The sequence below is a fragment of the Nicotiana tomentosiformis genome, chromosome 7 (assembly GCF_000390325.3).
Source record: "Nicotiana tomentosiformis chromosome 7, ASM39032v3, whole genome shotgun sequence".
NCBI lineage: Eukaryota > Viridiplantae > Streptophyta > Magnoliopsida > Solanales > Solanaceae > Nicotiana > Nicotiana tomentosiformis.
Genome location: NC_090818.1, coordinates 92,590,359 through 92,615,840, shown reverse-complemented (window position 1 = coordinate 92,615,840; position 25,482 = coordinate 92,590,359). Strand labels below are relative to the sequence as shown.

General features: G+C 38.8%; 1 protein-coding gene and 1 long non-coding RNA gene across 6 annotated transcripts; both read right to left on the bottom strand.

Annotated features, from left to right (window-relative positions):
- Positions 1–1,276: 1,276 nt before the first annotated feature.
- Positions 1,277–7,113, bottom strand: LOC117279164 (uncharacterized). 2 transcript variants are annotated; one of them, XR_011409378.1, is made up of 4 exons: positions 6,784–7,113; positions 6,337–6,397; positions 5,217–5,328; positions 1,277–1,615 (listed from the first exon to the last, which is right to left on the bottom strand). It is a non-coding gene; the product is annotated as an uncharacterized lncRNA (long non-coding RNA). The 2 variants fall into 2 exon arrangements; XR_004509577.2 differs by lacking the exon at positions 6,337–6,397 and having other exon boundaries at positions 6,784–7,108.
- A 12,677-nt stretch (positions 7,114–19,790) lies between these two features.
- LOC104106086 (uncharacterized) lies at positions 19,791–25,224 on the bottom strand. 4 transcript variants are annotated; one of them, XM_070181728.1, is made up of 7 exons: positions 25,051–25,224; positions 22,116–22,169; positions 21,706–22,033; positions 21,361–21,605; positions 20,310–20,402; positions 20,093–20,209; positions 19,791–19,989 (listed from the first exon to the last, which is right to left on the bottom strand). In XM_070181728.1, the coding sequence occupies exons 4-7, from the start codon at positions 21,559–21,561 to the stop codon at positions 19,846–19,848; spliced, it is 555 nt and encodes a 184-aa protein (XP_070037829.1). In that variant the 5' UTR covers positions 21,562–21,605; positions 21,706–22,033; positions 22,116–22,169; positions 25,051–25,224; the 3' UTR covers positions 19,791–19,845. The 4 variants fall into 4 exon arrangements, with proteins under 4 accessions (XP_070037829.1, XP_070037828.1, XP_070037831.1 ...); XM_070181727.1 differs by having other exon boundaries at positions 21,361–21,599; positions 25,051–25,222; XM_070181730.1 differs by having other exon boundaries at positions 20,101–20,209; positions 21,361–21,599; positions 25,051–25,222.
- Between the last annotated feature and the right edge of the window lie 258 nt (positions 25,225–25,482).

The window sequence follows — 25,482 nt, the reverse complement described above, 5'->3', positions numbered from 1 at the left end:
TTGATTGAGCATTTGAAGGTGTTGCTGAGGATGTTGCATTAGATCCAAAAGAGTCACGAAGATTCGGCCCGTAGTAGCATTTTGCTTGAGATCCAAGACCATATACTCTTCTTTTCTTTTCTTCTCCCGCAGCTTCGTAATATGCTTTACACCGATCAATATCAGATTCACTATATATTTTTTGCTGTAATATTTCTTGATAGTTTTCTTATAGAAGAGTTAATAATTAATGAAATTGAAACATTAAATAATATTGAGTATTCAATTTATAAAATGAAAAAAGATATGAAAGTAAAGTCAATAAAATTATTTAAAAAGTTGACTTACATGTGCGATTCGAGATTTCTCACCAATAAAAGATTTTTCATCATTACCATGTATATGGACGTTCAAATGTATCTCACTTGGTGTTGGATCTCGACCTTTTTTAACAGCCTTTACAAAATATATTCAATTCAAAAGATTGGCAAAAAGACGTTTGTATAAAAATGAGATTGAAAAATAACATAGAGAAAAGGAAGTAACTTAAGTAGAACAGAGAAACTAAAAACTAAACAAGTTCTCAAATAATAATTTCAAGCTCAGAATATTAAAAACAGAACAAGAGACAATCCGCAACTCACAACTTACCGAACTTAAAAAAGATTTACAAATTCGAATTAGTGCAAACTTAAGTGAGATTTTCAGATATTTTATATACACTTACAAGTCTCTTGCGATGCTCCCCAATACTGATAGAGCCACTCGTGTGAGTCCAGTGGCACCTCCGCTCCCACCACCACAACGATGTTTTGCATTTATTTCTGACTTTTCAACACACTTAGGATCTTTCCAAAGTCTCATCCAACTTTTCTACACATCATTTGGAATAGATTTCCGTTGCACCTCATTTGTTTTTAGTTTGCTAATGAAATCACTGTATCTTTTTACTTCCCTATGCCCCCATTGGTTTCACACAGCAGTATCAATTGAAGAATCCCAGTAAAATACCTTCTGAAATAATTTTGTAAAGTAATAACATTAATAAGTTACATATAAAAGTTAATATACTTTCTAAATTTAATTGTGATGGATTATACCTTGAATTCTCCAAAATAAAATCTTTTTTGTCTCAACTGAGACGCTTTTCCAGTTGATTCCATTAGGATCAAGTTCATGCTTGAAGGAATTAGTTATAAAGGTTCTAACCTGAACAAATTAGAAGACAGTATTTCAAAGTATACCATATATCAATATAACAATAAATAAAAAATAATAGTACAAGCATGGACTAACCCTATGGGAGAATTAGTAAGAAGCGTATGCGGCCCACGGGTACTGCTACATTCAACTTCGCATATTAGGTTGCTTTGAGAAGATGTACCCTCGCCTATTGTGTTGCTCTGATTAGGTATAATTGGAGATGGTTCCAAATTAATGGGTGGGTTACTACCATGGCCTGATATTTGAACTTGGTTGATGTGATCTGCTCCACCGGAGGAACAGGTGTCACCTTGTTGAGGACTAGTTGTGGGAATGGGAACAGTAGGCATGTTTTCACGAGTAGCACAATTACCCCTAACTAAAGATTTGCTTATACGGCCTGCACTATCTCGACCTCTCCCTCGAGGCATATCTACAAAATATATAAAACAAATAAAGAAGGATATGATACAATGCATATCTAATTGTATTATTCATCTAAAGTTTATTAGCAAACAATAGGTTTTAATCACATTCTTTCTATGCAAAGTCAATCTATATTATTACAAGTAGTTTATGGCTACAATCACGCTCTAGATTATCCATGTTCCTATTTAATATTGAAATAAATAAATTATAGGTAAAGTGAATGCTTTCAGTACGGTATATAAAGAATAAAAGTACTGATCGACTAAGTGTACTCCTTACAAATTTGAACAATTTAAAAGATATCAACATACAACTACACTAAGATCACTCCTAATTTGAATCAATTCCCTTAACTTATACAATAAATACAGCGACAACGATTCACAGTTCCATCTTTTCACAAGATAATCATTCCCTTGCCAGTAATTGATCGGATATCCTATACAAAAAAAATTCAACTCTATTATTTCTAGTCTTTTGATTGTAATCTGGGAAGAGTTATTACTGTGATGACCCAAAAGGGTCATCTTATGTTTTAGAACTCGAATTTATATTTTTAAGCCTTAAAAATCTCATTTTTACCCTCCTCGATTTGCGTGCATAGTCCTGACAGATTTTCGAAAAGCTTTTATGTTGAAAACTGATGAAAATAAGAATTTTTGCCTTAAAAGTTGATTTTAGTTGACTTCGGTCAACATTTTTGGTAAATGGGTCTGGATCCGTGCTTTAATGGTCCCGGTAGGTCCGTATCGAATTATGGGACCTGGGCGTATGCCCGGAATCGAATTTGGAGGTCCCTAGCTCAAGTTATAAATTTTTGATGAAAATAAAAAGTCTGAAAATTAATTGTTTTAAAGAGTTGATTGATGTTTGGCATTGTTAGTACCGGGTCCATATATTAGTTCCAGAGCCCGGTATAGGTTCATTATGATATTTAAGACATGTCTGTGAAATTTGGTGAGAAATGGAGTTGATTTGACGTGATTCGGACGTCCAGTTGAGAAATTAGAAGTTTTAAAGTGTTCTTGAGAATTTCATTTGATTTGGTACTAAATTTAGAGTTCTAGGTGTTATTTTGGCGAGTCGATCGCGCGAGCAAGTTTGTATGATATTTTTGGACTTGTGTGCATATTTGGGTTGGAGCCCCGAGAGCTTGGGTGAGTTTCGGATAGGCCACGGGATGTTTTGGACTTGGGAAAAATTTAGTTTCTACAGATTCTGGTGTCTGTCATATTCTTCTTCGCGTTCGCGAAGGTCCTCTCGCAAACGCGAAGAGTAATCTGATAAGGCTGAGACTTCTTCTTCGCGAACGCGAAGGCCTTGTCACGAACGCGAAGTGATGGGAAATTTACCCTTCGCGAACGTGACAGGCTCAACGCGAACGCGAAGCATGTGGGGACCTGGGGGGGTGGTCGTTCCTTCAGCGCGAACGCGAGACATTCCTCGCGAACGCGAAGGCCAGAGGGGAGTGATCATAGCGAACGTGAGCTGGGCCTCGCGATTGCGAAGGCTTGGCAGCCAGTACTTTTCGCTAACGCGACAGTGCTCTCGCGAATGCGATGAACACTGTCGCCCAGCACTTAACAGAATCCAAAACGGGATTTTTGTCAAAAAACTCATTTTTCTCAAAAACCAAACGGTGAGGAGCGATTTTTCAAGAGTCATTCCTTCCCCAAATTGTTGGTAAGTGATTCTAAATAATTTTCTTTCAATTACCCATTACATTTCTTGAATTTTCAACCTAAAATCTAGAGTTTTCATGGTTAGGGTAGAAAATAGGGATTTCGGGATTTGGGGATTTAGACCTCAATTTAAGGTCTGATTCCAAAACTAATTACAGATTCGGGCTCGGGGGTGAATGGGTAAAAGGATTTTGGTCCGAACCTCGAGTTTTGACCAAGCGGGCCCGGGGTCGTTTTTTGACTTTTTGGAGAAAAATTTGGGAAATTTAATTTATGCAATATAATTGATTCCTTTAGCAATATTTGATATTATTGAGTCATTTTTTAATAGATACGAGTGGTTTGGAGGTGAATTCCAAAGGAAAAGCTGTGATTGAGAATTAAGTGGCCTTCAGAGCGAGGTAAGTGTTGTGTCTAACCCTGACTTAAGGAAATTAGGAACCTTAGATTATTTGCTAAGTGAAATTTATGTGAGCGGCGTATATGTGAGGTGACGAGTACCTATGTGCCGCCAATTTACATGTTTTTCCATGTTTCTCTATTTTTTCTGATATTGTCTCATTCCTATGCCAAATTGCTACGTGTTATACTAGTGTTGTTTAAATTATCGTTCTTATCATGTTTACGGAATTTTCTGGTGATAATTGAGTTTTTATTTCAAAGTTAAGATTGATATTATGGAACCAAATATTGAAGTAAGGTTTGTACTTGTTATTCTATCTCCATATTGTTATTTATGCATTACATTATGGTAAGGGAGAGTGTTAATGTACGAAGGGTGATGTCGTGCCGTATTGTGAGTATTAATGCACGAAGGGTGATGCCATGACATATTATGAGTGTTAATGCATGAAGGGTGATGCCGTGCCATATTGTAAGTGTTAATGCACGAAGGGTGATGCCGTGCCATATTGTGAGTGTTAATGCACGAAGGGTGATGTCGTGCCATGATATGAGAGTAAAAGCACGAAGGGTGATGCCATGCCATTTTTATTAATTTTATGGTGAGATTGAGAGAAAAAGCACGAAGGGTGATGCCGTGCATTCTTCTTTACTGTATTCACTATTCCTGTTGATTCATGGTATATTGACTGCTCCGGTGATCATTCTATTATAGTTCTTTATCTTGTATTCCCCTCAGTATGTCTCCCCTCCCGACATTTCATGTTTAGTTCTTCATTCCTGTTATTTGCGTATACACTGTTAAATTGTACAGGTTGATTGTAGGTGCCTTGCCTTAGCCTCATCACTACTTCGTCGAGGTTAGGCTCGACACTTACCAGTACATGGGGTTGGGTGTACTGATGTTGCACTCTGCACTTTCTGTGCAGATTTTGATACCGGCTCAGGTTATTCGAGATTTGCTATTGGTCCGCTGTCCGGAGACTCAAGGTAGATCTGTCGGTGTTCACAAACCTTGAAGTCCCCGTCTATCTTTTTATGTCCTACTGTTTTCTTTCATTCACACAGTTGTATTTCTTTCAGACTATTACTTGTAGTAAGTTCTAGAATGCTCGTGAATTATGACTCCAGATTCGGGTGGTAGTAGTTAATACAGATTTATGATATTCTGCACTTGTTATATTTCATCGTAGTTAATTATTGCTAATTACTGAACGAAAATAAGGAATTGGTAAATGATTCTCTAACGTTGGCTTGCCTAGTAAATGAAATGTTAGGCGCAATCACGGTCCCGTCGGTGGAAAATTTCGGGTCGTGACAATTACAATGATACTTCGATAGATTAAAGAATTCAGAGCTCTGAGAACTTTACGAGGAACCAGACAAACTATTGCAATTCATTTCTATGTAAGCTATCATCATGCTGCATCTAGTGCAGAAACTGAGTAACATCAATTAGAAGAAATTGCCCAAAACAACAAAGATCTCATAAAACTTCTATTAAACAAGATAAATGATCACCTTTGCAAATATGAATCTATCTTTTCCAGAACGGACACTATAGCAAAAAAGTTAACCTATTCAACTATCACATGGCAAGACATCTCCATTTCTTTCAAAAGTCCTTTTTAAACTGAAACATAAGGAAGAAAAAGTGTTAGAATCCCAAAATGATGGCAACTTGTCTTATTCTTTTTTGCAACTCATTTAAAAGCAAAAATTAAATAAGTAAAGGCAAAGTCATGGCTACATTACCACTTATAAGTGTTAGGAATGTTAGCATCCATCTTGCGGTGACATAAAACATACCAGGAAGGGATAAAACAGAGCAATACTTTTACAATATCATAACTATAGTCGACAAAGATCCTTAACAATTTAACAACTCTAGTCCATAGAGTATCTCAAGAAAAATAAGCTAATTTGTTAAGAGTTTATTTTTACAGTATCACTATTGTGGTACTGGAAAGGCCTCGTGGAAATGGATAAGATAATTTTCTTTCATTCTAACAGATGAGGAGACAAGTAAAATCTAACATCATTGATTCTAAATGGTAAAAAGAATATCTGATCAAGAATTTTTCATACACTCTAAGGTTACAATAATTCTTTAACAATAGTTACTAGTATAATACACAAAGAATCTCACGAATGGATAAGCTAATTTGCTTTCTTCAACCAATGAGGAGCTAATCAAGTATAAAATCATTAACTACAACAAGTAAAACCAGATGTGATAAAGAATTTTTATACATTCTGATGTTACCAAAATTCTTACACAATATATATAACTCACAATATCTACACCAATTTTAACAGCATTATAGGGGCATCCAATTATAAAAAGGTGTACCAATTATAAAAATGTGTACCAATTCTCTTTAATAACAACAAACTGAACCTTTCAAATTTTTATAAATTTGATGTCAAAAATTCAAGGCTAAATGATGTCTCAAAACATCATTTCAGGCCTATAGACAAGGTTGGTGAAAAATATTGGTCTAACTGAAATGTAACAATAAATTTAACAAACCCAAATAATTAAATTCAACTGACCTTATGGAACTATTCAACGTCTGCACATTCTTTAATAACACCAAAAGCAACTAAAGAGAAAAGAGGAAAATTTGATAAAGCCTACTTTCACAAAAGGAGTGAAAATTGAAATAGGCCGCACGAATAATAGATTGAACAATGCCAATCTGTAATGAAACAACCACAACAATATATATCAAAACACATGCATTTAAACCCTAGAACACACACAGCGTAATTCCCAACGGTAGAGGCTATCATTCTAAACATCAAATATTCAACAACAGAAGTAATTAAAAAGAAACGGGATGAAATTAAAAATATATAAAAAATAAATCACTGAACGAATTATTTAGAAATATTCGGATAAGATTGATAGTTGGTGAAGAAAAATATATAGGAGTAACAAAAATAACAAAAGCTGGTGATACCAGAATTACCATGGTGGCAGAAAAAAAAAAAATATATATATATATATATATATATATATATATATATATATATATATATATATAAATTAATATGGAGATAGAGAGAGATGAGTTAGGATTACCTCAAGACAGTGGCCGGCGATGGTGGAAGAGAAGGGAAAGTGCGGCAATGGTATATGAGCCTTAGATTCACACCCAATTTGTTGGATTGGAAGCAAGAATCTCACATTGTTGAAGATGGGAGCAAGTGGGTGAGTTTGATAGAGAGAGAGAATGTGAGTCTGTAAGCAGATTTGTGCCCTAGATAAACTTTAATTTTAAAAAGGAATAGCGATGGAAATAGCTACGGCAATAATTTTGTTGCTAATAATAACTTGGGCAAAATTATTTTTAAGAATTGAGCGACGGAATTTCCGTCACAATTAAATTTTGGAATATTTTGATAAGCAAAATAAACATAGCGACAAAGTTTTTGTCATTAAATCCGTCGCTATATTTTAATATTTTTTGTCGCCCCACTTTTGTCGCTAATTTTGTAGGTAAATAAAGGCGCCAATTTTTAGCGACAGATGTAAATTTTTTCCGCTAATCCATCGCTATATTTGGTATTAAATCTTTTGTAGCTTATTTGACGATAAACAACAAAATTCGTCGCTAATCCGTCACTAAACGCTATTTTCTTGGTACTGTTCCCGGATTCAGTGTTACCATAGGTCTATTAGAACGGTTATATGGAACGGTTACAAAACCGTCCCCATATATAGCTATTGTAACAGTTATAAAACCGTTACATCAATCTGTGGAACGGTTTTGTTCTGTTGGGACAGTTATAAACCGTTCAGATATATTTGTGCCAGCGATATTTTAAGGCTATCACAACGGTTTTTATAATATATTGTAACGGTTTGTTGATCTATTGCAACAATTATCTATAGTCTATTGCAACAGTTATTAGGGGCTCCTATTATTGTTTGCTAGGTATCACGACCCGGAATTTCCACCGTCGGGACCGTGATGGCGCGTAATATTTCACTTGCTAGGCAAGCCAACGTTAGAGAATCAACAAACCAATCCTTTTTTCATTCAGTAATTAACAAAAATTAGATACGATGAAATCTAGTGAGTGCGGAATAGTATAAAAACGGGCTTAATTACTACCACCCGGATCTGGAGTCATAATTCACGAGCATTCTAGAATTTACTACAAGTAATAATCTGAGAGAAATACAACTGTTTGAATGAAAGAAACAGTAAAACAGAAAAGATATACGTGGACTTCAAGGTCTGTAAACGCTGACAGATCTACCTTGAGTCTCCGGATAGCGGGTCCAACAGCAAAAATCTCGATCAACCCAAGCCGCTACCAAAATCTGCACAGAAAGTGTAGAGTGCAGTATCAGTATAATCGACCCCATGTACTGGTAAGTGTCGATCCTAACCTCGACGAAGTAGTGACGAGGCTAAGGCAAGGCACCTACAAATCAACCTGTACAATTTAACAATGTATATACAAATAACAGTAATGAAGAGCTAGACATGAAATATCGGGAGGGGGAAACATGATGGGGGAAATACGAGATAAAGAACTACAATAGAATAATAACTGGAACAACCAAAATACTATGAATCAACAGGAACACGAATACAGTAAAGGAAAAATGCATGGCATCACCCTTCGTGCTTTTACTCTCAACCTCACCATAAAATCAATAGAAACGGGACGGCATCACCCTTCGTGCATTAACTCTCATATCATGGCACAGCATTACCCTTCGTACATGAACACTCACAATATGGAACGGCATCACCCTTCGTGCTTTTACACTCACAATATGGCACGACATCACCCTTCCTGCATTAACACTCTCCTTTACCATAATACAATGAACAATTAACAACAGGGAGATAGAATAACAAGTTCAAGCCTTACTTCAATATTTAGTTCCACAACATCAATCTCAACTTTGAAATAAATATTCAATTATCACTAGAAGATCCGTAAACATGATAAGAACGATTAATTTAACAACATTAGTCTAAACACATAGCAATGAGGCATGGGAAAGAGACAATATAAGAAAAATGGAAGAAACAGGGAAAACAGGTAAATTGGCGGCGCATAAGTACTTGTCACCTCACATATACGCCGCTCACATGAATTGCACATAGCAATTAATCTGAGTATCCTAATTTCCTCAAGTCAGGATTAACCAAGACACTTACCTCGCTTCGAAGGCCACTTAATACTCAATCACAGCTTTTTCCTCTAGAACCCACCTCCAAACCACTCGTATCTATTCAAAAACAACTCAATAATATCAAATATTGCTAAAGGAATCAATTACATTGCATAAATTTGGATTTCCCAAATTTTCCTCCAAAAAGTCAAAAATCGACCCCGGGCCCGCTTGGTCAAAACCCAAGGTTTGGACCAAAATCTATTTACCCATTCACCCCCAAGCCCGGACATATAATTGGTTTTGGAATCCGACCTCAATTTGAGGTCTAAATCCCCAAATTTTCAAAATCCCTAGTTTCTACGCAAATCGCCTAATCCTACCATGAAACCCTAGATTTTAGGTTGATAATTCATGACATGTAATGGGTAATTGAAAGAAAATAGTTTAGAATCACTTACCAACACTTTGGGGAAGAAAATGACTCTTGAAAATCGCCTCTAACCCGTTTGTTTTTATGAAAAGTTGGAAAAATGGCTTAATCCCGTTCTTGATTCTGTTTTAAGTGTTGGGCGACAGTGTTCATCGTGTTCGCGAGGACACTGTCGCGTTCGCGAAGAGCAGAGCTGCTAAGCCTATGCGTTCGCGAGTCCCCCTTCACCTTCGCGAAGGCTACTCCCTCTGGCTTTCGCGTTCGCGAGACCTTGCTCGCGTTCGCGATGAAGGAAGACTGACCCCGTCTGGTGCCTAACACTACGTATTCACGATGAGCCGGTCGCGTTCGCAAAGGGTAAAGCCCCCATCGCTTCGCGTTCATGACCAGGCCTTCGCATTCGTAAACAAGAACATTCAGCCATCCCAATTTCTACTTCGCATTCGCGAGAGTGCCTTCGCGAACGCGAAGAAGGAAACCAGAAGGCACTGAAACTGCAGAAATTAGATTTTTCCTAAGTCCAAAACAACCCGTAGCCAATCTGAAACTCACCCAAGCCCTCGGGGCTCCAAACCAAACATGCATACAAGTCTAAAAATATCATATGAACTTGCTCGCGCGATCAAATCGCCAAATTAACACCTAAAACTACGAATTTAGCACCAAATCAAATAAAATTCTCAAGAACACTTTAAAATTTCTATCTTCACAACCGGACGTCCGAATCACGTCAAACCAACTCCGTTTCTCACCAAATTTCACAGATAAGACATAAATATTATATCGGACCTATACCGGGCTCCGGAACAAAAATACGGACTCGGTATCAACAAGGCCAAACATCAACCAATTCTTAAAAACAATTAAATTTTCAAACTTTTAATTTTCATCAAAAATTCATAACTCGAGCTAGGGACCTCTAAATCCAATTCCGGGCATACGCCCAGGTCTCATAATTCGATACGAACCCACCGGGACCGTCAAAATACGGATTCGGGCATGTTTACCAAAAATATTGGCCGAAGTCAACTCAACTGAAGTTTTAAGGCAAAAATTCTTGTTTTTATCAGTTTTTAACATATAAGCCTTCCGGGCCAATACCCGGACTGCGCACGCAAATTGAGGAGGGTAAAATGAGATTTTTAAGGTTTAAGAGCGCAGAATCGAGTTCTAAAACATAAGATGACCTTTTGGGTCATCACATTCTCCACTTCTAAAACAACTGTTCGTCGTCGAACGGACATAGAAAAGTACCTGGGCTTGTGAAAAGGTGGGGATATCTACTCCGCATATCGGACTCGGACTCCCAAGTGGCTGCCTCAAAAGGCTGACCTCTCTACTGCACTCGAACTGAAGGGTAACTCTTTGATCTCAACCAGCGAACTTGCAGGGCTAGAATAGCTACCGACTCCTCCTCGTAAGTCAAATCCTTATCCAACTGGATAGAGCTGTAATCTAACACATGGTATGGATCGTCGTTATACTTTCGAGGCATGGACACATGGAATACCGGATGAACAACTGCTAAACTAGGTGGCAATGCAAGCCTGTAAGCCACCTCTCTCACTCTCTCCAGAATCTCAAAAGGTCCGATATACCTAGGGCTCAACTTGCCCTTCTTTCCAAACCTCATTACACCCTTCATGGGTGATACCCGAAGCAATACTCTCTCCTCGACCATGAATGCAACATCATGAACCCTGCGGTCAGCATAACTCTTATGCCTGGACTGAGCTATGCGAAGTCTATCCTGAATAATCTTGACCTTATCCAAGGCATCACGTACTAAGTTTGTGCCCAACAACTGAGCCTCCCCCGGCTTGAACCACCCAACTGGAGACCGGCACCGCCTACCATATAGTGCCTCGTAGGGAGCCATATGAATGCTTAACTGATAGTTGTTGTTGTAGGCGAACTCTGCAAGGGGAAAGAACTGATCCCACGATTCTCCGATTTCTATAACATATGCGCGGAGCATATCCTCCAGGATCTGAATAGTACGCTCGGACTGCCCGTCCGTCTGAGGATGGAATGTTGTGCTCAACTCAACCCGCGTACCCAACTCACGTTGTACTGCTCTCCAGAAGTACGGGTGAACTGCGTACCTTGATCAGAAATAATGGACACGGGCACACCGTGAAGACGATTGATCTCGCGAATGTAAATCTTTGCCAACCGCTCCAAGGAATAGGTAACTGCCACAGAAATAAAATGCACTGACTTAGTCAGCCTGTCCACAATGATCCAAACTGCATCGAACTTCCTCTAAGTCCGTGGGAGTCCAACAATAAAATCCATAGTGATACGCTCCCACTTCCACTCAGGAATCTCTATCTTCTAAAGTAAACCACCAGGTCTCTGATGCCCGTAATTTACTTGCTGGCAATTTAGACACCGAGCTACATATGCAACTATGTCTTTCTTCATCCTCCTCCACCAATAATGCTGCCGCAAGTCCTGATACATCTTGGCGGCATCTGGATAAATAGAATACCGGGAACTGTGGGCCTCCTCAAGAATCAACTTATGAAGTCCATCCACATTAGGCACACAAATACGACCATGCATCCTCAAAACTCCGTCATATCCAATAGTAACTTGCTTGGCACCACCATGTCGCACTGTATCTATAAGGACAAGTAAATAAGGATCGTCACCCTGCCGATCTCTGATGCGCTCAAACAAAGAAGACCGAGCAACTGTATAAGCTAGAACACGGCTGGGCTCAGAAACATCCAACCTCACGAACTGGTTGGCCAGGGCCTGAACATCCAATGCAAGTGGTCTCTCACCAACTGGAATATAAGCAAGGCTACCCATACTAGTTGGCTTTCTACTCAAAGCATCGGTCACCGCATTGGCCTTCCCGGGATGATACAATATGGTGATATCATAGTCTTTTAATAGCTCCAACCACCTCATCTGCCTCAAATCGATCTCCTTCTGATTGAACAAATACAACAAGCTCCGATGATCCGTGAATAACTCACATGGCACGCCGTAAAGATAGTGCCTCCAAATCTTCAACGTGTGAACAATGGCTGCCAGCTCTAGATCATGCATAGGGTAATTTTTCTCGTGAACCTTCAGCTGTCGCGAATCATATACAATAACCTTGCCATCCTACATCAATACTACAACCATACCAACACGAGATGCATCACAATATACTGTATAAGATCCTGAACATGAGGGTAACACCAATACCGGTGCCGTAGTCAAAGCTGTCTTGAGCTTCTGGAAACTCGCCTCACACTCGTCTGACCACCTAAACGGGGCACCCTTCTGGGTCAACCTGGCCAACGGGGCTGCTAGGGATGAAAACCCCTCCACAAACCGACGGTAATAACGTGCCAATTCCAAGAAACTACGGATCTCTGTAGCTGATGTGGGTCTAGGCCAGTTCTGAACTGCCTCAATCTTCTTAGGATCCACCTGAATACCCTCTGCTAATACAACGTGACCCAAGAAAGCAACTGAACTCAACCAAAACTCACATTTTGAGAATTTAGCATATAACTGGCTGTCTCTCAGAGTCTGAAGAACGATCCGAAGGTGCTGCTCATGCTCCTCTCGGCTGTGGGAGTAGATCAAGATATCATCAATAAACACAATCACAAAGGAATCTAACTAGGTCTTGAACACCCGGTTCATCAAATCCATAAATGTTGTTGGGGCATTGGTCAGCCCAAATGACATCACTAGAAACTCATAATGCCCATACCGAGTTCGTAAAGCTGTCTTAGGAACATAGGATGCCCTAATCCTCAACTGATGGTAGCCAAATCTCAAATCAATCTTCGAAAACACCTTGGCACCCTGAAGCTAATCAAATAAATCATCAATCCTCGGCAATGGATACTTGTTCTTAATGGTGACTTTGTTCAACTGCCGATAATCTACACACATCCTCATCGATCCATCTTTCTTCTTCACAAACAACACAGGTGCACCCCAGGGCGAGACACTAGGTCTAATGAAGCCCTTATCAAGAAAATCTTGCAACTGTTTCTTCAATTCTTTCAACTCTGGCGGGGCCATGCAGTATAGCGGAATGGAAATGGGCTGAGTGCCCGGGGCCAAAGCAATACAGAAATCAATATCCCTGTCGGGTGGCATCCCTGGCAGGTCTGCAGGAAACACCTCTGGAAACTCACGAACAACTGGCACTGAATCCATGGAAGGAACCTCCGCACTAGAATCGCGGACATAAGCCAGATAAGCTAGACACCCGTTCTCGACCATATGCCGAGCCTTCACATAAGAGATAACCCTGCTGGTAGAATGGCCAAGAGTCCTTTTCCACTCTAATCTAGGCAACCCCTGCAAGGCTAAGGTCACCGTCTTGGCGTGACAATCTAATATATCATGATAAGGTGACAGTCAATCCATACCCAGTATGACATCAAAATCAACCATATCGAGAAATAGAAGATGTACACGAGTCTCAAGACTCCAAATAGTGACCACACACGAATGATAAACATGATCTACAACAATAGCATCTCCCACTGGTGTGGACACATACACAGGGGCACTCAAGGAATCACGTGGCACAACCAAATATGAAGCAAAATAGGATGACACATAGGAGTAAGTAGACCCCGGATCAAATAGAGCTGAAGCATCTCTACTGCAAACTGAAACAGTACATGTGATAACAGCATCATATGACTCAGCCCCAGGCCTGGCTAGGAAAGCATAACACCGGGGCTGGGCCCCACCACTCTGAACTATGTCCCTGGGACGGCCTCTAACTGGATGGTCTCCACCTCTAACGGCCTGACCTCCACCTCTAACAATCTGGCCTATACCTCTAGCTGTCTGAACCCTGCCTCTAGCTGGCTGAGCAGGTGGTGCAACCACCTGGCGCCGGAACCATGGCATGAGAACTCTGATACTGTGAGTTGCCCGTTGCCCGAGGGCAAAATCTAGCAATGTGCCTCGAATCACCACAAGTATAAAATGCCATCGGCTGCTGTGACTGCTGACCCTGAAACTGACCCTGTCGACCTGAGTAACCACCCTGATAACTCTGGAGTGGAGGTGCACTAATAGGAGCTGGTGGTGCACTATAGGCTAGCTGGTCAGAATAATGCATGTGAGGGCCACGACCACCTGAGGCACCGTGGGATGCCTGGAGTACTGAATAAAACGGCCTGGGAGGATGGCCTCTACCAAAAGTACCCCTGCCTCTAGATGAGGCACCGCTGAACTCACCGGAATAATGAGATCTCTTGTCAGACCCCTGACTTCCCTGAGCAAGAACCATCTCTACTCGTCTGGCAACATTAGCTTCCGCCTGAAAAGAAAGCTCATTCCCAGTCTCCTTAGCCATCTGCAATCTGATAGGCTGAGCAAGTCCATCAATAAACCTCCTCACCCTCTCTCTCTCTCTCTCTCTCTCTTGGTGGAAGCAGAAGAATAGCATGATGGGCTAAATCCACAAAACGGGTCTCATACTGAGTAACTGTCATACTGCCCTGCTGGAGACGCTCAAACTGACGGCGACGCTCCTCTCTCAATGTGATAGGCAGAAACTTCTCTAGGAAGAGCTTAGAGAATGGGTCCCAAGTAAGAGCAGGCGACCCAGCTGGTATGGTCAACAAATAATCTCTCCACCATTTCTTGGCGGAACCAGTCATCTGAAATGCAGCAAAATCGACCCCATTGGTCTCCACAATACCCATGTTCCGTAGAACCTCATGACAGTTGTCAAGATACTCCTGGGGATCCTCTGAAGTAGCACCACTGAAGTGAACTGGGAAGAGCTTGGTAAAACCTGTCCAATCTCCACAAATCCTTAGAAGACATAGCTGGCCCATCTCCGGCCTGTACCGCAACAACCAGCTGAACTACTCCAACTGGCTGAGCTGTTGGAGCTTGATACTGGGGAGCTATCTGCTCCGGAGCAGGAGTATTGGGAGTCTCGGCTCCTCCTCTAGCCTGCGAGACTGTTGGTGCCATGGGAAATGCACCAGTCTGTAAAACACTCTCCATAAGGCCCACCAAACGGACCAAGGCATCCTGAAGTACTAGGGTGGTAATGAACCCCTCCAGAACCTGAGCTGATCCGGTAGGAACAGTCTGGGCTGGAACCTCCTCGCCAAGCTCTATCTGAGGCTCCACTATTGGGGCTGCTGCTCGGGCACTGGGCTGAGCCCTGCCCCTACCTCGGCCTCTGGCACGGCCTTAGCCTCAACCTCTTCCCCGCGTAGGAGCAGCCACTGAAGGCTCTGGATTCTACTCAGATGAGGAAGCGGTACGTGTTCTCGCCATCTGCGAGAGAATAAGAGTAGAAGAGTTCAATCAGTATTGCAAAACAAAATCGCATGACAGAGAAGAATAGAAGTGAAATTTGTTCCTAAACTTCATAGCCTCTGGAAGATAAGCACAGACGTCTCCGTACCGATCCTCCATACTCTACTAAGCTTGCTCGTGAATCGTGAGACCTAGGCAACCTAGTGCTCTGATACCAACTTATCACGACCCGGAATTCTCACCATCGGGACCGTTATGGCGCCTAACATTTCACTTGCTAGTCAAGCCAACATTAGAGAATCATTAAACCAATCCTTGTTCCATTCAGTAATTAACAACAATTAGCTACGATGAAATCTAGTGAGTGCGGAATAGTATAAAAACGAGCTTAATTAATACCACCCGGATCTGGAGTCACAATTCACGAGCATTCTAGAATTTACTATAAGTAATAGTCTGAGAGAAATACAACTATTTGAATGAAAGAAATAGTAAAACAGAAAAAATGGACGGGGACTTCAAGGTCTGTGAACACCAACAGATCTACCTTGAGTCTCCAGATAGCGAGTCCAACAGCAAAAATCTCGATCAACTCGAGCCGGTACCAAAATCTACATAGAAAGTGCAGAGTGCAGTATCAGTACAACCGACCCCATGTACTGGTAAGTGTCGATCCTAACGTCGACGAAGTAGTGACGATGCTAAGGCAAGGCACCTACAAATCAACATATACAATTTAACAGTGTATATACAACTAACAGTAATGAAGAGCTAGACAGGAAATATCGGGAGGGGAAAACATGCTGGGGGAAATACGATATAAAGAACCACAGCAGAATGATAACGGGAACAACCAATATACTATGAATCACCAGGAATACGAATATAGTAAAGAAAAAATGCATGGCATCACTCTTCGTGCTTTTACTCTCAACTTCACCATAAAATCAATAGAAACGGCATGGCATCACCCTTCGTGCATTAACTCTCATATCATGGCACGGCATCACCCTTCGTGCATTAACACTCACAATATGGCACGACATCACCCTTCGTGCTTTTACATTCACAGTATGGCACAACATCACCCTTCGTGCATTAACACTCTCCCTTACCATAATACAATGAACAATTAACAACAGGGAGATAGAATAACAAGTACAAGCCTTACTTCAACATTTGGTTCCACAACATCAATCTCAACTTCGAAATAAATACTCAATTATTACCAGAAGACCCGTAAACATGATAAGAACGATTAATTAAATAATATTAGTCTAAACACGTAGCAATTAGGCATGGGAAAGAGACAATATAAGAAAAATGGGAGAAACAAAGAAAACAGATAAATTGGCGGCGCATAAGTACTCGTCACCTCACATATACGCCGCTCACATGAAATTCACATAGCAATTAATCTGAGGTTCCTAATTTTCTCAAGTCAGGGTTAACTAAGGCACTTACCTCGCTCTGAAGGCCACTTAATACTCAATCACAGCTTTTATTTCTAGAACCCACATCCAAATCACTCGTATCTATTCAAAAATGACTCAATAATATCAAATATTGCTAAAGGAATCAATTATATTGCATAAATTTAGATTTCCCAAATTTTCCTTCAAAAAGTCAAAAATTGACCCCGGGCCTGCTTGGTCAAAACCCCGAGGTTCGGACCAAAATTCATTAACCCATTCACCCCCGAGCCCGTACATATAATTGGTTTTGGAATCCGACCTGAATTTGAGGTCTAAATCCCCAAATTTTTGAAATCTCTAGTTTCTACCCAAATCCCCTAATTCCACCATGAAACTCTATATTTTAGGTTGATAATTCATGAAATGTAATGGGTAATTGAAACAAAAATGGTTTAGAATCACTTGCCAACAATTTGGGGAAGACAATGACTCTTTAAAATCGCCTCTAGCCCGTTTGTTTTTATGAAAAGTTGGAAAAATGGATTAATCCCGTTCTTGATTCTGTTTTAAGTGTTGGGCGATAGTGTTCATCGTGTTTGCGAGGACACTGTCGCGTTCGCGAAGAGCAGAGCTGCTAAGCCTATGCGTTCGTGAGTCCCCCTTCGCATTCGCGAAGGCTACTCCCCCCTGGCCTTCACATTCGCGAGACCTTGCTCGCGTTCGCGATGAAGGAAGACTGACCCCCCTGGTGCCTAACACTACGCGGTTGCGATGAACCGGTCGCATTCGCGAAGGGTAAAGCGCCCATCGCTTCGCGTTCGCGACCAGGCCTTCACGTTCGCGAAGAAGAACATTCAGCCATCCCAGTTTTTGCTTCGCATTCGCGAGAGTGCCTTCGCGAACGCGAAGAAGGAAACCAAAAGGCACTGAAACTGCCGAAATTAGATTTTTCCCAAGTCCAAAACATCCCGTAGCCTATCCGAAACTCACCCGAGCCCTCGGGGCTCCAAACAAAATATGCACACAAGTCTGAAAATATCATATGAACTTACTCGCGCGATCAAATCGCCAAAATAACACCTAAAACTACGAATTTAGCACCAAATCAAATAAAATTCTCAAGAACACTTTAAAATTTCTATCTTCACAATTGAGCGTCCAAATCACGTCAAACCAACTCTGTTTCTCACCAAATTTTATAGATAAGTCATAAATATTATATTGGACCTATACCAGGCTCCGGAACAAAAATACGTACTCGGTATCAACAAGGCCAAACATCAACCAATTCTTAAAAATAATTAAATTTTCAGACTTTTAATTTTCATCAAAAATTCATAACTCAAACTATGAACCTCCGAATTCGATTCCGGGCATACGCCCAGGTCCCATAATTCGATACGGACCCACCGAGACCATCAAAACACGTATTCGGGCCCGTTTATCAAAAATGTTGACCGAAGATATCTCAACTGAAGTTTTAAGGAAAAAATTCTTATTTTTATCAGTTTTTAACATATAAGCCTACCGGGCCAATACCCGGACTTTGCACGCAAATCGAGGAGGATAAAAAATAAGATTTTTAAAGCTTAAGAGCGCGGAATCAAATTCTAAAATATAAGATGACCTTTTGGGTCATCCCACTAGGTCTATTGCAACAGTTATATTGTCTATTGCAACGATTCTTCCTAGTAATTTCATATATATATTTATAGTTCCAGAATGAGGAATATTTCCCATGCAACAAAATTTTATACACCATAACTTATATAAACTACAAAATAACATTGAAATATCCAACCAACATTATCCATATACAAAAATAAATTATGAATACTTTGTTTGAACTACAATTCTAAGTTACAATAGATGAGTTTGCATACAAAAAGTTCTAAACTAAAATATCCTGGAACATAATGAGAAAGTCTAACAATGATCAACAACACTCAAGTAAGGTCTTTATCACTGCTTTCATCTGCAATCATTGTACCTACAAATGACGATCAATAAATGATTAAACAAATTTTTTTAAAGATATTTGAATCACAAAGTAATTGATTCATTATTGATGCTTTATCTAACAAATTTTAACTCTATTTATTGTCACAGTTCCTTATGTAAGAGAAACAACAAGCTAAAATACAAGCAACCCATTTGGAGAGTAAAGAGGCTAACAACAGATGAATACTTGTAATTAATTATACGGTCAATGTATATAACTTACACTGACTGTTAAAGAGCTACGGAAAACATTACTAATTGTTGTGTTAAAACAGGTAATCTATACTCTTTCTCAATAGTTAGAGTTGAATGAAACTTTTCATTTGTTACGACAGAGAGATTTCAAATTGAACATAACAGATGAAGACTTGCTCTTGTCTCTTATTATTTTCTAACTCTCCAAATTCTTAAAATTTTCAGCAGAGTTCCCTTTGTAAATACGACTATCCCAAATATTTTAACTTGCTCAAAATATAATTATGTCATACACACAAACACTCATGTCGCAACCTTATTTAAATAATTAAGTACAGCAGATAAAGTAACAACCTAAGACATCAGAAACTCACAAAATCTATTAAATTTTCAATGAGTTAATACCTGTAATGAGCTAGCCTTCTTTGTTGCTACCAGTAGATGGACGACGGATTGGTTGCAAAGCTGTTTGTTGTGAAGATGAAGCTTCTCCAGGTGAATTATCACCCAATGCCGCTAGAATAATGTTAGCATCAATATTAATTCCTGAACGTTGAAGTCCTGCAAGAACATCCGCAACAACTTGACGAATAGTTGTCTTTTGTTCCTCACTTTTTTCTTCCATTCTTTGTATTTTCTCCTCCATATTTTGCCAACAATTTGTAGAATTTGAAGAGTGTTCAAAACATCCTACTTTTCCTCTCAAAGAAGTTCTTGTAACCCCCCCCCCCCGGGTCCATACAACCTCAAATGTCCTGGATGTTCAGGTCCCATGATAGATGCAAATGCCTCTACGGACTCATTGCCATTTTCAGTTTGTTGTGCTTCAATATCCTCCATTTCAGCCTACAAAGCAAACTCAAAAATATAAAATTCATGTAAATAACAAGTAAACTAATAGAAATATACAGTTGATCTTGATATAACAATAGTTAAGTATAATTCACACAATTTTACTAGTTGTGTCTTCATCCGAGCACATGTATGATCGTCCAGTTTTTTTTTTTCTTGTAGCTACAAAGACTTCCTTTGGTGATAAAGGATCCGAAGTTTCCTTATCATTTTCCTAGTCACATGAAAGTGCGTCAGTATTCCTAATGATCTGCCATAAACTAAACATGAGCCAAAACTGAGAAAATATTTGCCATGATTTGCTAGTTACATACCAACTTAGAGCGAACTAAAGCAAAACTTCTTTTTCCAGCAGTGTGAGGATTCTTCAACTTTTTTCGGTTCTCAATATTAGTTTTGGACATTTTCTGCAGGAAGAAAGAAGCACCAAACAACAACTTAAGATAAATAGAAGAACAGTGAAATAAGAAAAAAACAACAGCAACATGGGGAGTATATGCAGCAGTGGCAATAAAGACCAGAGACAAGCAGCTAGAGTACTATATGTTACTTTTCAGAATATTTCTCTTGTTGATCAGATGCCTAAAGCTATTATCAATTTTCAACAAGAGTACTACTATATGTTTATCCATTTTCAACAAGCAGCTAGAGTATCATAGAAAGATATGGTATATCCATTTTAACAACAAGCAGATGCCTAAAATTTTTCTGTCGAAAATATTCTACATCCTATCAAACAGAACAGTAAACCAAAAAATATATCCGGAATCAGTAAAACTTTCTTTTACAGGGAACTAGAGACCATGATATAGCCGATTTCTTGAGTATTGATTTGAAATACTTTGTCATGCTCACAAAATTCCAAATCTACAAAATTATTTTTTTAATCCATGATGAAGCAGCATGCATATTAGTCTAGATCGCATTTTTAATGTAAATAATGGACGTTGGAAGAAGAACTTTAAGAAAAAGTTCAAGAAGAAGAAGACAGAAGTGGAGGAAATATCTCCGGGAGGAGGAGGAGGAAGAGGAGGAAGAGAGGAGGAGGAGGAGGAGGAGGAGGAGGAGGAGGAGGAGGAGGAAGAAGAGGAGGAAGAGGAGGAGGAAGAGGAAGAGGAAGTTAAACTGAGAAGCTGAAACATCTTCAGGGATATTTTTCATTCGAGTTTCATCATTTTGATAGGCGTCAAAGTGATCTTTTTTCAATCCACTCTTGTGCTTTCTCCAGGCAGCTTGGACTGTTTCCAAAGTCTATTTTTTTCAGCTTCAGGAATATCATATTTATCCTACAATTGGTGTCAAATCTGTTAATGCAGAAAATATGAAAGATTTTCAACTAAAAATTGAAAATGAAGAACTTCGTACCTTGGTATATTCCCATATATCCTCTTTTGTGTCCATCTTCCTCCAATCCAAAATATCAAGAGGACATAGAGTTGTATTCCTTGCCAGTGTGCCGAGGAAGCTTCCAAACTCTAGCACAACTGCTTCAGTAGGACCAACAGGTTGATTTACGTAGTTATGTAAAATTAATTTACGCTCTTGTCGTCCATGTACACTTTTCATCTTTGTTCAACCTCTTTTTCTCCTTTGAATGGAAGGGCCTACAACTATACAAACCAAAGAAAACCACCAAATTACTATTGTTGATACATTGTTTATGACTGAAATAGGATGTAAACATTTTAGATAAAGTCTATACGTTCTTACCTTGTTCTTCACATTGTTCATCTGTGATAGGAATTGTCGAATCCAACTGAACGTGTTCCTCTACTTGTTCCTCTACTACTTGTGTTGCAGGAGTGGTTGATCTAGTTTATACATTGGGTGCTACTCCTGGATATTAGGGTATTAGCTGATTCTCTTCAATGATATTCGGACGCTCTTTGTTAGATGGACGTGCAGGAACAATATATTTTTGGCTAAACGAACTCCTTATTTGGTTTGCCAAAGATGCCATTGTTCCAGCTTTTATGTATGTCGCGTTTGTCTTTATTTTGGCTTTTGAAGGTCTTTCTTGATTCATGTTTATCAGAACCTGATAAAGAATATAAATAAAATTAGCTCTAACAGGTATTATATAAAAGACGACAGTTGAATTCAAAGGATCAGACTATTACCTGTACCTCCACAGTAGACCTCTTTTTATGAGTTTCCTCTTTTCTTATTCAACTCTGTTAAAGATAAATATGATAGCATCAAAGAAGAGCAACTTAGGAGTTATTCTATATTAAGTGTAGCTATTGAATTATGATTTCAACTGATTTTATTAGCTATAGACTAGTTCCACTAGCATAACATCAAGAGATCCCCAAAACCACAAGAATAATTAAGACTGCAACCACTATCTGCCCAATAGTCTCAGCAGTATGATCATACTTCAAATTATAAATTTATACTTTTTGATATTGAACAGAATATGTAGATGAGAATCGATTAGTGCACTCTTCGCAAGGGCATAATATTTCACCACATTTCTATAATGCCAAAAATAATTAGCCAAAAACAATTAGCGCACTCTTTGCAAGGGCATAATATTTTATTTTCTTGGGAAGCTCATTCAAACGCCTTATCTAGAAATTCATTCACTCCCCGTATGTACTCGTCAGTTGACCTTCGAAGGCCTATCCACCTTTTATCTCCATTATCCATTAAATTGGTTTTATCCTACATAACACGAAAACAACCAGTAAAATTGGATTTTATACTTTTAATATGAAAAATCAGATAAAAAGAAAGAATAGGAATTTGAGAGGATTATTATAAAGGGTCCGTAGATCTTTTAGAAGTCAAGAATAATTCTACTTTTGACCCTCTGATGAGCAATGTGCGTTACTTCTATAAACTACTAGAAAAACTATTTTGAGTTTGAATTTTATCTTCAGCTTTTATCTACTTAGATTAGATTATGAATGATAGCTTACAAACATTAAGCAAACTAGAGTAAAGACACAAATGCAGTTTCGAATGGAGGCATCCTGGGAATGTGAAAAATATCTACAGATTCAATATGCATTATAAATTTAAGGATCTAATTACTCTATTTGCATCTAGGTCTATCTTGTTTCAACAATGACAGTAGCTCATGTGATCTTAAGGGGACCTCTTTGTTAGCCACTGCATGATCAATGCCTCTGCATTTGAAATTTGAATTTCAAACATTATTTTATCTCAAGAAAGAGAATCAGGACCAGCAATGAACATCGTAAGTAAAACGTGAAAGCTGAACGTAACTCAATTTGTAAAAGGAAACAAATATTTGAAATAGATCTTTGCATGTTTTTCAAATTAAGCCTTCTGTTTTACTATTTGCATCTTCACTTACCTATTTCTTTTACATTCACAGAGACAATTTCAATAAAACATACTTAGCACATAATATCACCTTTTCCATTATGAGAAAGTTATTGCATGTTAATACTACAACAGAGTCCAAAAATAAAACTAATAGGTCCTTAAACTTCAGCAGACTCCACAAGATTCTCTCTGGGGTTTTTCCACTCTTCCAATTTTCAGCTTTGGTCCAAATATTTCAGATCGTGACCCTGCTATTCCAGAATACAGAGTACATACAAACATGCATCTGAATTAATTTTGCTATATTACAATGCTTCAATTGGTTAATCAGACTTATTATTCCCTAATCACGTTATTTCTATGATGCTCAATTCAGGATTATGTTATTTAAATACCCAAGTCACACATCAATCAAATGCAATTCTTTTACATTCTTAAGAAATTACTTATCCAGATGTAGATTAAAGGGTTAGGCAAATTTCATTATTAAACCAAATATTTTGCTTCTAGCACCGTAATATATGAAACTTAAAGCATGGTCCTCGACACTTTAAACAAGAGACTCTTAGGACATTGGGATGCTTAACGCATGAGGAATAAACCTAGCATAAATTTATATCTAGACAAACACGGAGTGCAGGCAACCCGATTTACATGCATTAATTCATATCTCATTTTCTAATAGGACCTATGTATTCAAGCAAGTTTTAGCAGGATGACCAATCCACAGAAAGCAGTAAAGGCATGATTCAAACAGAGAAGTTTCACGCAAGTAAGTTAGCAATTTTCATAAAGAATGAGGAAACTGACCTGGGAGCTTTCAGGATTAATATAGCATTCCAGCAGCATAAATATTTAAATCAACTACTCTACATACGACTACCACACAAGAAACTAAGAAATGGCATCGAACGCTACTACTTTACACATAACTAATGCATAGGGAGCTAAAAACGGTATCGACGAGAAACTAACCAATTTGCGAAGCTCCGAATTAATAAGAAACAAGAAATCCAAATACCGATAAACGAACAGAGCTTGGGCAGCAGTAAATAAGCCAAACAAACTTCAGAATACTCGGTGATAAAAATTTTGAACGGCAGCAACAAGAAACCAATACTCGAATCTTCACGCTCCGAGATCTCAATAACCTCTAAAGATTCCGAGCAATATACTCGTATTGAGTGAAATAAAAGAGACCCAACTTTGTCGTGGCTTAAAACTAGCAAAGCAGTAGCTGAAACGCATTGAATATAATATATCCTAGTAATATTATAACAGTGGTGAAGAGCAATGGTCCAAAAGCCATCCCCATTGCCTTAACAGTAGTAGTATTTATAGCTAAAAATTATTAACACTCTAAGTTAAAAGGACATAAATTAAGGCTAAAAATTAGTATTTTACAGAATCAATTAGCAGAAATTGGAGGCCACAACTTTTGAGAAGTAAAATAATATTTTTATCAAAAATATTATCAGAAAAAGAAAGCAGCGAAAAAACATCGAACAAGGGGAAATCTCATGGATTTTAACAAATAAATCAAAATCTAACAAATAAATCCCCCAATTTTGCAAACTAAAAATCACAAAATATATCATATAATACAAAAAAAATAGAAGCAAAATAATGGGTTTATCAGAAATATTTTCAAAGAAAGAAAATAGAAGGAGCAACGAAATAATTTTTCAGACTAGGGAAGAAGAAAGCGAAAATCAAACAGTAGCAAACATCGAACAGGGTAAAAAACCGATAGCCTACCTCGGAGATTGCGGTATGTTAGCCGATAATGGTCGTCCTTCACCGGAAGTTGTCGTCCTTCGCCGGAGCTGGTCAACAGAGTTCGTCGATGTGTTCTAGGTTGAGGAACAGAGAGAGATGATAAAACACTGTGTTTGAGATTTTGGGAGTCGCTGAAACAAAACAGACGATGTGTTATAGGTTGAGGACCTTGTTTTATATTTTAGAGTTATTAAAATATTAGTGGAGTCATCTATTTTTTTATTAATAAATACCTGGGAGGGAAAGTAAGGAGGGAAAACTAAACCGTCTCGATAGGCTTTTATTTTACAAAACCGTTCCCGCAAACAACCCTATTGTATCGCATTTACAAACGTCTCCATATCTTTACTTATGGCAGTTACTACACTACTGGAATAGTTATTCTTCAGAAGTGTTCTAGAAACCTTTGAC